General features: G+C 40.9%; 4 protein-coding genes and 1 long non-coding RNA gene across 7 annotated transcripts; 4 read left to right on the forward strand and 1 right to left on the reverse strand.

Moving 5' to 3' along the window:
* The first annotated feature begins 3,234 nt into the window (after positions 1-3,234).
* LOC106338075 lies at positions 3,235-3,561 on the forward strand. Its single transcript, XM_013777135.1, has one exon. It carries the CDS (start codon positions 3,235-3,237, stop codon positions 3,559-3,561), a length of 327 nt encoding a protein of 108 aa, XP_013632589.1.
* A 48-nt stretch (positions 3,562-3,609) lies between these two features.
* LOC106307084 lies at positions 3,610-5,039 on the reverse strand. Its single transcript, XR_001263270.1, has 2 exons — positions 4,969-5,039; positions 3,610-3,971 (listed from the first exon to the last, which is right to left on the reverse strand). It is a non-coding gene; the product is annotated as an uncharacterized LOC106307084 (long non-coding RNA).
* Positions 3,802-5,934, forward strand: LOC106307005 (aspartate carbamoyltransferase, chloroplastic-like). The gene is made up of 6 exons (XM_013743866.1): positions 3,802-3,969; positions 4,250-4,794; positions 4,873-5,012; positions 5,092-5,265; positions 5,339-5,575; positions 5,653-5,934. The coding sequence occupies exons 2-6, from the start codon at positions 4,296-4,298 to the stop codon at positions 5,758-5,760; spliced, it is 1,158 nt and encodes a 385-aa protein (XP_013599320.1). The 5' UTR covers positions 3,802-3,969; positions 4,250-4,295; the 3' UTR covers positions 5,761-5,934.
* Positions 5,935-6,122: 188 nt separating this feature from the next.
* Positions 6,123-8,350, forward strand: LOC106315035 (protein TRIGALACTOSYLDIACYLGLYCEROL 2, chloroplastic-like). 3 transcript variants are annotated; one of them, XM_013752817.1, is made up of 6 exons: positions 6,123-6,206; positions 6,307-7,149; positions 7,264-7,379; positions 7,861-7,951; positions 8,034-8,134; positions 8,206-8,350. In XM_013752817.1, exons 2-5 carry the CDS (start codon positions 6,346-6,348, stop codon positions 8,124-8,126), a joined length of 1,104 nt encoding a protein of 367 aa, XP_013608271.1. In that variant the 5' UTR covers positions 6,123-6,206; positions 6,307-6,345; the 3' UTR covers positions 8,127-8,134; positions 8,206-8,350. The 3 variants fall into 3 exon arrangements, 2 of the variants coding, with proteins under 2 accessions (XP_013608271.1, XP_013608265.1); XM_013752811.1 differs by having other exon boundaries at positions 8,267-8,350; XR_001264577.1 differs by lacking the exons at positions 8,034-8,134; positions 8,206-8,350 and having other exon boundaries at positions 7,253-7,379.
* Positions 8,351-8,816: 466 nt separating this feature from the next.
* On the forward strand, positions 8,817-9,871 carry LOC106315051 (ethylene-responsive transcription factor 7-like). The gene has a single exon (XM_013752828.1). It carries the CDS (start codon positions 8,935-8,937, stop codon positions 9,604-9,606), a length of 672 nt encoding a protein of 223 aa, XP_013608282.1. The 5' UTR covers positions 8,817-8,934; the 3' UTR covers positions 9,607-9,871.
* Positions 9,872-12,495: the final 2,624 nt, after the last annotated feature.

The following is a 12,495-nucleotide window of genomic DNA, read 5'->3' on the forward strand; positions in this document are numbered from 1 at the left end:
TGATCAAGATCATGACGTCAATCATGATACTGACACCAATAGTGACTCTCAAGACGACAACAATGATCAAGCTCAACCTATAATACAAATGTTGGTCAACTCACATCTTATGATAACACGTCTCAAAGTAGGCATTCAACGACCCAACACTCGATACGTTCTGCTTGCCTCCAAGTTTGTCTCTCATGAACCGAAAAACATCACTGAAGCTATGAAACATCCAGGATGGTGTCCCTCAGTTGGTGAAGAAATGGAACGCATACCATATGCTCCACACATGGACTCTAGTTCCTCCAACAGAGGACATGAACATTCTTGACTCTCGCTGGGTGTTCAAGATTAAGTTCAACCCCGATGGTACAATAGACAAAAGGAAATCTCGTTTAGTGGTCAGAGGATGTCATCAAGAAGAAAACCTTGATTATTTGGAGACCTTCAGTCCGGTCATTTGCACAGCTACCATCAGACTTGTTTTGGAGGTTGCAGTAGCTAAAAGTTGGCCTCTCAAGAAACTTGATGTGTCCAATGCGTTTTTACATGACGAGTTACAAGAACCAGTCTACATGTATCAGCCAGCTGGTTTTGTTGATCCTGAGAAGCCTAATCAGGTATGTCGGCTTACCAAAGCACTCTATGGTTTCAAACAAGCTCCAAGAGCGTGGTTTGACACGTTTAGTAACTTTTTGATTGACTTTGGCTTCTCCAGCAGCAAAGCAGACCCGTCTATGTTTGTGTATCATCATATTGGTAAAACTCTGGTGCTTCTTCTCTACGTTGATGACATTCTGTTAATAGGAAGCAACTCAGCTCTCCTTGATGAGTTTCTGAAGGCTCTTCATAACCGGTTCCTCATGAAAGACTTGGGACAGCCTCGATACTTTCTTGGCATAGAGATTGCCTCATCGCATGAAGGCTTGTTTATGCATCAAAACTCTTATGGGTCTAATATTCTTCATCAAGCTGGAATGTCAGACTGTAATGCTATGCCAACACCCTTACCTCAAAGTCTAGAGAACCTCAAATCAGAGTTGTTTTCTGAACCTACCTATTTTCGCAGCCTCGCCGGTAAGCTTCAATATTTAACGATCACACGACCAGATATTCAGTTTTCTGTCAACTTTGTCTCTTAACGAATGCACTCACCAACAATCTCTAACTTTGGCCTGCTCAAGAGAATCCTAAGGTACATCAAATGCACCATTACGATGGGTCTTGCAATACGCAAGGACAGTACTTTCCTTCTCTCTGCCTTCTGCGACAGCGACTGGGCGGGTTGTAAGGAGACACGTCGCTCAACAACCGGCTTTTGTACGCTGCTTGGTCCTAATCTTGTTTCATGGTCTGTCAAGCGTCAACCGACTATGTCTCACTCCTCTATAGAAGCAGAGTACAGAGCTCTGTCATCCACCGCTAGAGAACTCACCTGGATTTCAAATCTTCTAAGAGCCCTTGGCATTTCTCAACATCAACCTACAAAGGTGCACTTCGATAACTTATCTGCCGTCTATCTCTCAACAAATCCAACTCTCCACAACCGTTCCAAACACTTTGACACTGATTTTCACTATATCAGAGAACAAGTGGATTTTGGATACATCGAGACACAACATATCTTTGCTGACACCTTTACAAAGTCTCTTCCTCGACGTGCCTTCCTTGAACTGAGAAGCAAACTCGACTTGATTGTTCCACCCATGACGAGTTTGAGGGGGGGATGTGAGTGATAGTGCAATGGACCTCAGCCAGGATAGCCCAAATGGAACTATGAGAGCTGAAGGGTCACACTCTTAACACAAGGAGACAAAGCTCAACGGCTATGCCTTGACAAAAGAGAGAACTCTCCCTCTACGAAACAGATTTGATTTCATTCAAACCTTGACTGATGACTCACCACATACAACTAATTAAGGTTCAGGGATAAGATTTGCTTCTGATCCATCTAGATTGTTCTGTCAAGTTATATAAAGCATTGTAAATCTTCACTTTGTAATCTATCCAGAGTAATACAGATTTCACCCAAATATAGAGTCTTTCCTATTCTCCATAACACCAACTTCGAGATTTTGACTTTCAAGAAATAATAATTATGGTATATTAGTTGTTGAGTTACGTTTGAATATGTATTTATTTGTAGGGTAACTGATGCTAGGATCGGTTGGTCTGTGAAAGTTGATATGTTCCCACGAATAATATACAAAACTTGTGATTAGTCTGAATTGTAAGGATCGTCTTTGGTAAAACAAATAATAGTACTGATTAATGTAGAACAGGAGTTGAATAGTAATATAAAGCAGGAAATCTTATGTAAACCGAATTATTAAAGGTAATAGAAAAACCATGGGTGGGAAGTTAAAGGTGGGAGACGTGGGTGCGTTTACTCATATGGCTTAATCGAGTAATTGAAAATGTGGGGTGAGCATCTTTGGCCTCAGAGATTCTGTTCCCTTTGGTTGCGTTCACACTTTGAAGATCCCTCCCCAAGTGCCGTGTTCACACTTCACTTCATTCGGCTTCCTCTTAACTCGGCTCCATCTATATTTCTAAAAAAATGATATATTTTTTAAAATACGTTTTATAAATTAAGTAGTAGTGCTAGTGGTTTACTAAAATTAGATGGAAATTATATATTATGACTAAATTTAACATTAAGAAACTGACAAAATGAAATTATATATTATGACTAAATTTAACATTAAGAAACGGACAACATGAAATTTTGTTCATAAACAAATAATTTTCCTGCAATAATGAAAAATGGAGGATTGGATAATGAAAATGGAGTACTTGTCATTATTTATTCTCTATACATGTTTCTCTTTAGTCATGTCCTATACAAACTTTTCGTGTTATTTCTGTTATCTTTAGATGTCACGTTAGGCATTCAGTTCTTCTTTCTTCCTTTATTCATGGGCTCGGTTGGCACTGCATTTTCACCGGCACACTGGAAAACAAAAACCAGCAAATATATCCAAGCCGAGCTGACTAGCCGAGAAAGACACGTGGAACGAAGCGCCGAAAAAGAAAAAAAAAATGGCAAAAGCTGGTGACGATGAGTTCAACAAACACATGTCCACGTAGGATAAAAGTACTATAAAATCTGACGTGGTATTTGATCTAATCTTTATCTCCTTTTAATGATTTTAATATCCCACCACCTTTCTACCTACGTTTTATATAAAACCATCATCATCTGTAAACCAGACACTTTACCTCCAAAGAAACGAAAAAGAAAGAATGGGGAATTGTCTAAGGCATGAGTCAGAAACGCACTGGTCTGGTGAAGATTGGGATGATGATTTCATCACAGAACATGAAGAAGAACAAGATCATCATCATCATAGCTCCAAGACGACATCCATTAAGGCTAGTAAAACAGTAATTGTCACGCAAGACAGTAAATCATCTCATCATGAGATAAAGATCAGGCTCACGAAGAAGCAACTCCAGGATCTACTGAATCAAGTCAACGTCCATGACCTGACCGGTTCTGATCGTAAAACTGAAGAAGGCAACCATCACCGGTTATGGACACCGGTTCTGCACAGCATACCGGAGGTTTAATTTAATATTTTCCCGGGAGATGATCAGACCATGTTTGTATATTCTTTAGGGGTTGGTTAGGATTTTGATGTAAATTTCCGAATTAGTACACAACATTTCTCCATTTTTGTGTTGTCAGATTGTAAATATGAAATATAATAAATCTAGTTGGGCTTCACATGAAGGAGAAAAGCAAACGTATTGGGCCTAATAAAGCCCATTAACAGAAACAAAAAGAAAAAGCTTTATTTTTCTTCTTTCCCTCCGCTATTCTTAAAAAAAAACGTCTCGAATTCATCAGCCCTAGCTCCTCCTCCGGCCGCCGCTGCGTTTCCCGTCGTCAGTTCTCTGACTTAAGAAGCTGTAATTTCTCTCCCGGCGTTACAGATTGACCATCTCTCTACCTCACTGCTCTAAACGATCCTTAAGGTCTGTGCAAGTTTATGATAAGAGAAAGCACAGTCATTATCATCTTAATCAAGATTATCGCTACTTTAAATAGATTAATGAAGGTTTTTGAGTCTACCCGTGAAAGAAAATATATTTTCTTTATACACTTGCATTCAGGACTGGATCATGTTTGGTTTCTTAGACACATCATACGGACACAACTGTAAAAGCACTTGGCTGTTTTTGTTATTGTTTTGTTTTTTTTTGGAGTTTCTGTAAAGTGATGTGTAAGATAAGTAAACCAATGTAATCTTTGCAGGTTCTGTTCTTGAGGTTGTTGTATCTAAGCACATCCCTCGAACGAAATGTCTATCACATCATCATTTACTTCAGCCACACTTTGCGGGAGCTTGGTTTCTCCTAAAGCTTTAGGCTGCAGCAATGCGCTCCCAAGCAATCATTTCTCGAATCCTTTCGAAAGCTCAAAGCTTTGTTTGACTGCAAATCCCAAGAAAAGTATTGCTCCGGTCCAAGGAATCAGGTGTCATGCTATGCAAGTTGAGACGAGGGAAGCCTTTACAGCTGGGAAGGAGTTTCAACTCAGTGATGTGATCGAAGGACAACAGTTTGATAGGGAGATGCTAAGTGCCATCTTCGACGTTGCACGAGAAATGGAGAAGATAGAAAAGAGCTCTTCTCAGAGTGAAATACTCAAGGGCTATCTAATGGCTACTCTCTTTTACGAGCCTTCCACTCGCACCAGGCTCTCCTTCGAATCCGCCATGAAACGTTTGGGAGGGGAAGTCTTAACCACCGAGAACGCTAGAGAGTTCTCGTCTGCTGCTAAAGGGGAAACACTAGAAGGTATGTCATCTTCTCAGCTAAAGTATCCAACATGTTTGATTATGTTTAGATTGAATTTGTGTGGGACACTTTTTTCAGATACCATAAGAACGGTGGAGGGTTATTCAGATATAATTGTGATGCGACATTTCGAAAGCGGCGCTGCTAAAAAAGCTGCAGCTACTGCCAATATACCTGTCATTAATGCAGGTGATGGTCCTGGAGAGCATCCTACTCAGGTGTGCTTGTGTTCATCATGACCTTTAGTGTTTTTTAGTTATCCTGAACAAACATATTGGTTTTGTTGCTGTTGAGAAGGCTCTCTTGGACGTGTATACAATCCAAAGTGAAATTGGGAAACTAGATGGCATCAGTGTAGCCTTAGTTGGAGATCTTGCCAACGGAAGAACAGTCAGGTCCCTTGCATACCTGCTTGCCAAATTTAAAGACGTGAAGATTTACTTGGTTTCTCCTGAAATTGTTAAGATGAAGGTTAGTGTCACTAAACTTGAAGAAAACATTATTTGGTTTGTGTTGCTTAAATGTTTTTATTGGTAATGGTTAGGATGATATAAAGGACTATTTGACATTAAACGGGGTGGAATGGGAAGAAAGCTCCGATTTGATGGAAGTAGCATCGAAGTGTGACGTAGTGTATCAAACCCGGATCCAGAGAGAGCGATTTGGAGAAAGGCTTGACCTTTACGAGGCGGCTCGTGGGAAGTATATCGTAGACAAGGCGCTGTTAGGAGTGATGCAGAAAGATGCTGTTATCATGCATCCTTTACCGAGATTAGATGAAGTGAGTTTATATCTAACTAACCTCTTCTTTTTTTCCTGACACAAATCCTCACTCTGTGTAATTCTATATATGCGTAGATCACTGCGGATGTGGACGCTGATCCAAGAGCTGCTTACTTCAGACAAGCGAAGAACGGTTTGTTCATTAGAATGGCTCTTCTGAAGCTACTGCTTGTTGGTTGGTGATGGATGGTCACCCTTTAATAAACAGAATCTCAAGATTGTGATCTTGATGTTACTCAAAAGAACATAATATGGTCAAAGCAGTTGTTTTGTTGGTCTTTGAGATTACATTAATCAATTCATATGAGGAAGAGTCTTTTTGTTGAACTTTATGAATAAAATTGATTCTGAGCTTTCTTCCACCATTTACGGTCAAAAGCAAACACTTTTGTGTCTTAACGCTCCTCCAAAGGGCGAAGATAAAAAAGAGTTTTAGTTCAGTTTCACTGTATACTTTTAAATTATTACGTAAATACCCCTCCCTTTACAGTTCGGAATTAGTTAATTAAATTATTGTTTTTTTATTAATAAAGAAATAACAAATAAACACATGGGGGATCATCAGCAAAGTCATTGACGTCAATCTCAGATTCAGGACAACTAGTTCGGTAATTAAACTTCGAGCGCAGGTATCTATCTCTATCTAATCTCTCTCAAGAAACCCTAATTTCGACTTGTAATTCAATTGATTAAAGTAGAAGTCTCACGCAATTCACATGTTCTTACCAGCTGCAGCTCGGAGAGATTGCAACTCTACTACATAAAAAGATGATTGGGAGCCCTGTAATGTCATCGTCTTCCATGATCGTCTGCCCTCGAGTTTCTCCCAATGGGCTTCCTAACCTCCCACCGAAACCTAGAACTAGGCGTCTAGTGGTCAGAGCTGCATCCCCTTCCAGTCAACCAGAAGGGAAGAGCCCTCTCACGGTTGTTTTGGATGTGCCGAGGAGTATATGGAGACAGACTTTGAAACCTCTGAGTGATTTTGGGTTTGGTAAGAGAAGTGTTTGGGAAGGTGGGGTTGGTTTGTTTCTTGTCTCCGGAGCTACTCTTCTTGCTCTTAGCTGGGCTTGGTTAAGAGGGTTTCAAATGCGTGCCAAGTTCAGGAAGTATCAGACCGTGTTTGAGCTTAGTCAAGCCTCTGGCATTTGCACGGGAACACCGGTTAGGATCCGTGGTGTGACCGTTGGTTCGGTTATCCGTGTTAATCCGTCCTTGAAGAACATTGAAGCTGTTGCTGAGATTGAAGATGATAAGATTATTATCCCTCGGAACTCACTGGTTGAGGTGAATCAGTCTGGTCTTCTAATGGAGACCATGATCGACATTACGCCGAAGGATCCGATACCGGAACCTTCGGTAGGGCCTCTGCATCAAGAGTGCGGCAAAGAAGGTCTGATTGTATGTGATAAGGAGAAGATAAAGGGAGAGCAAGGAGTGAGTTTAGATGAACTAGTTGGGATATTCACTCGTATGGGGCGTGATGTGGAGGAGATTGGTGTTGCCAATGCGTTTTCTCTTGCTGAGAGAGCTGTGTCGGTTATTGAAGATGCAAAGCCGTTGCTCAAAAAGGTGATATGAGTTTGTTTTGGTGAATCGTTTAGATTGAGAAGAGTTTATTATAAAAAATATATATAATGTATTTCTCATGCGTGACCGTTGGGTTTTGATGTAGTGATGTCACAGATTCAAGCCATGGCTGAAGATGCTCAACCTTTGCTGTCTGAGTTCCGTGATAGCGGCTTGCTCAAGGAAGTTGAGGGTTTGACTCGAAGCCTGACCCAAGCTTCTGATGATATGAGGTAATGGATCTTACTCTTAGTGACCAAAATTAGGCTTTAGGTACTATTAGTAATAATCTTGGCATTATTGACTGTAAATCCTTAGAGCCACACTTTAGATAGTCTTTCTGAGGAAGTTCACAGTGCAAGTGTCAAGTTTGAATTGCATCCCAGTTTATAGCCTTCACGTGCACCATATCAGATGAAGTGTCCGATTTGATCTATTGTTTTTACAATCTGCATTAGTTGATGATCGTTTTTGCATGTTCTTATCTTCTGAAACCAAAGTGTGCTGCTTCTATCAGTTAATGTATGGATTGGAAACTTGTCTGTGGCAATATTAAAGCAGTACTAGGGCCACATATATATATATATATATATATGTCAAAGCTCGTTTACATACACTAATGCTTACTTAGAAATAAACTCTGTGATTAGATAATATGGTAGAGGACTGTGAGAATGTAAATCTTCTTGACCTTTTATTTTTGTTACATTGCAGAAAGGTTCATTCATCGATTTTGACACCTGAGAATACAGAACTAATACAGAAGTCAATCTACACTCTGGTTTACACTTTGAAGAACGTCGAGGTAACTTTGCTAGACAACAAAAGTAAGAGCTCTGAACAAGTTAAAGACATGTTTAACATGGTTTTTGATTGTTTCATTGTAGAGCATAAGCTCAGATATTCTAGGATTCACAGGCGATGAAGCCACAAGAAAGAACCTTAAACTACTCATCAAATCACTCAGTAGGCTATTATGATCATCAAGGTGAGCAACTTTTATATTTTTCTTTTTTTTAAATGTGTGTGTTTTCTGCATTAATGCATTTAGACGAACAGCATTTACTTTTCACACGGGAGAGACGATGATGACGATAAGCGCGTCTCGTTTTCTTTGTAGGGTCTCCCAAGGAAGGAGAAGGAAGACCTCTCTCACTTAATAATTTCGAGAGGTTTATTATTATATATTATATAATTTTAAATTCAAAAAAATAGACGAGGGTGTTTTGGTCATGACATGTGGACAGTTTGGTCTTTTTAAGCGTTTAATTTAATAATAATGGTCGGGGTCAGGACAGAAGGCGCAAGTGCTTGCCCTCTTTTGCTTTCTTCGCATTTCGAGACATATCTCTTGTCTTGTGAACTCTTTTAAAGACTTTCAAATTTTTGTTTTTAAATCGAAAAATGAAGAACAAAAAAATTAAACATTGTAAATAAAAATATAAATATATCGAATAAAAGTTTAAAGCAAAAGGAAAAAAGAATCAAAGTTTGGAAAATGATATACTCCATAAATAAAAATAAAGCGAAACGATATGGTCGGTCTTGTTGGACGGGCGCGAAGGTAGAGAAAGAAAAAAGCTATTCCAACCATAAATAATTAAATAAAAATATTATTTGAGTAAATTTTCTAAAAGAAATGATAAATAATAATTATTATTTTTAAAAATTTCCAACTCCTACCCTAGTTCCACCATCTTTCCTCATTACAACATTCTTTCTTCTCCAACTTCAGACACAGATCTCTCTTCTTCAAATCACATTACTTCTGGTTTCTTCTTCTTCACCATGAGGAAAGGGAGAGGCTCTTCCGCAGTTCCAACCGCCCTTCACGGATCCGTGAAGGAGCCGAGGTATAGAGGCGTCAGGAAGAGACCTTGGGGCCGTTTCGCCGCCGAGATCCGTGACCCCTTGAAGAAATCGCGCGTCTGGCTCGGTACCTTCGACTCCGCCGTGGAAGCTGCACGCGCCTACGATGCAGCCGCGCGTAACCTCCGTGGCTCCAAGGCCAAGACCAATTTCCCCATCGACTGCTCTCCTTCCTCTCCTCTCCAGCCACTCAATTACCAGAATCATCATCGGAATCTTGCTCCGAATCAGAACCAGATGGATCCGTTTATGGACCACCGGTTATACGGCGGAGGTGGTGGTAGCTTCCAGGAGCAGCAGGTTATCAGCCGGCCGGCGAGTAGCAGCTTGAGCAGCACCGTGAAATCGTGTAGCGGACCGAGACCGGCGGCGAAGGCGACGAAGAGGTATCATCCGCGGACTCCGCCGGTGGCTCCGGAAGATTGCCACAGCGACTGCGATTCGTCGTCGTCGGTGATCGACGACGGAGACGATATAGCGTCGTCGTCTTCGCGGCGGAAAGCGCCGTTTATGTTTGATCTTAATTTTCCGCCGTTGGATGGTGCTAACTTATTCGCAGACGATCTCCACTGCACCGATCTACGTCTTTGATTTGCATTTTTTTTTCTTTTATTAAAAGAAAAAAAAAAGTGAGCACGATGATTTTATTACCACGAAGATGATGATGACGATACAAAGAGAGAGAGAGAGGTTGTGTTGAGATCTGTTAACTGTAAGAACCAGATCTGAGTTTCGTTTGTCTATTTCTTATTTAAAATCAACCCTTTGTTACATGTAACATTTCTATAGCTGATGATGATGAATGATTCTAAATCCAACATCTGTAGATTTTATAGATTTCCCCCAGTTTTGATTATTATGGTGAGTATGAGCTGCATTTTCACAAACACACAGGACACAGACACTACTTGTTTGTCTTTGGTTTTTGATCAATCTGAGGGTTTCTATTCTACAAGTAAATTTTAATGGTCCTTGTGATCGCGTTTGGCTCTGAAATTGAAGCAAGCTATGGGGACATATATGCATAAGATCTGATTGGCTTCACTTTGTGGTAGTAAGAAGCTTGAAGAAAGAAAGATGGTGAAGCTGCTCCTTTGCTAAGCTTCTGTAGTGTTTCATTCATCTTGTTAGGTGTAGCAGGGAGACGAGAAAGGCTTTCCCTTTCGTGTACCTCATCAAATGTTTGGAGATGGGCATGGTCAATGGTGTTTTAGGTGAATGATAAAGCTCGATGGGCAAAGGCCAACTCTTTAGGTTGAAGTTTGGTGGCTGAGATGATGTTGATCTGTAAATGCTGTTGCGTGGTAGAATTTCACTGTGTGTGTTTTGACCATTTGATTAAAGTTTGCTGGTCGAGTTGTCTCCAATTTTGTCACATCCCGGTTCTCCCAAACCGGAATGGTTTTGTTTTTCTTGATTATTAACTTGATTTAGACCAAAGTCCATTAGCTTTTATCCTTCTTTTCTGGTCCGTGTAGTAAACCCGAAGGTTTTCTCTTCTTTTCTTATAAAAAGGAGCCTTCTCATTCTCTTCTCTCCCATTAGAAATCAGAGCGAAGCCTTGCAGAGTTCCACAGAGATCTGAAAACCCTAGCCGTCAAGGTTTCTCTTTTCTTCTTTCTCGTTCTCTCTCGCCTGCGTCTCTCTCTCTCTCCTTGGTGTTCGCCGTTTGCTGAAGGCTGGAGCCAAGCCGTTGGAGATCCCCGATGAACCGATCCAATTCTATGTCCAGATCTCTCCTTGTCTTCTTTCTAGATCTGGTCGCTGGTGAGGTAAGGAACCCTAGTTTTCGTTTCCTCCATCTATTTGTTCTCTTTTATCTTGGATCTCTCATCCCGGATTCTTTGGTGGTAGCACCAATCCTTTTTGTTGTAGATCTGGTTCGTGGAAAGCAATAAGCTTCAGATCTGGTTCTACTCTCTTTTCCATTCTCAGATCTAAGGCCAAGGTGAGGGCTTGTTGCAATCTCTATCTCCTTCTATTATTATCTCATCATGGTAGAAGTGTCTAGGTTGATCATTCATCCTTATTTGTTACTTTCTATAGATCTACTAATATAAATAACTATACATATGATATATATAAATATCTTGATGCTTGATGTGTGAAAACATAGATCTATTGTTAAGGTTGTTAAAATATGGTTGAATGTTTGAGAATTGAATGTGATGATTGTATTGATTGAGGTTATTATTATAAGAGGATGATATCTTTATAATTGAGAGATGTAAATGAGTAGGAGAAAGGCTTTAAGGCCTATGTGTGCCGGTGTAACGTGGTGGAATGACATATATGTATGTCTCGGGCGTTGCATCGTTTCTTGTTAGGTTATGTGGCAATCATTTGAGTTGGCATGATTCATCGCCGAAGCGGGCATGCGGCGTGCCTGTAAATGAAGTAACGTAGAAGCGTGATGTCGTGGAGACAACGTGGAACGTATGAACATGGTGGCGGATCAAGCGAGAACCAATGTCGGTAACTTGATTGCGTGAAGGCGTGAGACAGCGTGATGTCGTGGAGACAACGCAACATGAAAGTTCTCGCGCGACAACATGAGGAACGCGAGTACCGATTTAGGTTGCGTGGTCTCATTGTTGGCACCGCCGGGGTTTATCCTCGTTTCTTGTTGATTGCTTTCGATTTACTGAATGTTAAAGTTAGATGCTTATGCTATGTTGTGTGATGATTGTTGGTGATTGATTTCGAGGCTCCTGGAGCTTCCCTCACTGAGCTTTTGTCGAAATGCTCACCTCTCCTTTTTCCTTCATTTCAGGTTCGACTCATATTGGTGGGTTTTTGTCAAAGACGTCCTGGGATCCTAAAGACACATTGTTTCGGCCTTGTGGCTGGAGACAAATGTCATGATATCGCCGACCATTTCAGCTATGCTGGGTCGGGACGTCACAAGTGGTATCAGAGCCTAGGAAAGACTCTCTAGTCCTAACCGAGAGGGGCAGTCTCGACTCAAACCAATATAAATTGAACAAGTTCCTAATCTCTTACTTAATGGTTGAGTTTCCCCCTTGCTCCGTTTGGAATTCGGGGAGAATTCCCAGTTAAGTGGGGTAGAGTTGTCACATCCCGGTTCTCCCAAACCGGAATGGTTTTGTTTTTCTTGATTATTAACTTGATTTAGACCAAAGCCCATTAGCTTTTATCCTTCTTTTTTGGCCCGTGTAGTAAACCCTAAGGTTTCCTCTTCTTTTCCTATAAAAAGGAGCCTCCTCCTTCTCTTCTCTCCCATTAGAAATCAGAGCGAAGCCTTGCGGAGTTCCAGAGAGATCTGAAAACCCTAGCCGTCAAGGTTTCTCTTTTCTCCTCTCTCGTTCTCTCTCGCCTGTGTCTCTCTCTCTCCTCTCTCTCCTTGGTGTTCGCCGTTTGCTGAAGGCTGGAGCCAAGCCGTTGGAGATCCCCGATGAACCGATCCAATTCTATGTCCAGATCTCTCCTTGTCTTCTTTCTAGATCTGGTCGCTGGTGA

The sequence above is a fragment of the Brassica oleracea genome, chromosome C1 (genome assembly GCF_000695525.1).
Source record: "Brassica oleracea var. oleracea cultivar TO1000 chromosome C1, BOL, whole genome shotgun sequence".
Classification (NCBI taxonomy): Eukaryota; Viridiplantae; Streptophyta; class Magnoliopsida; order Brassicales; family Brassicaceae; genus Brassica; species Brassica oleracea.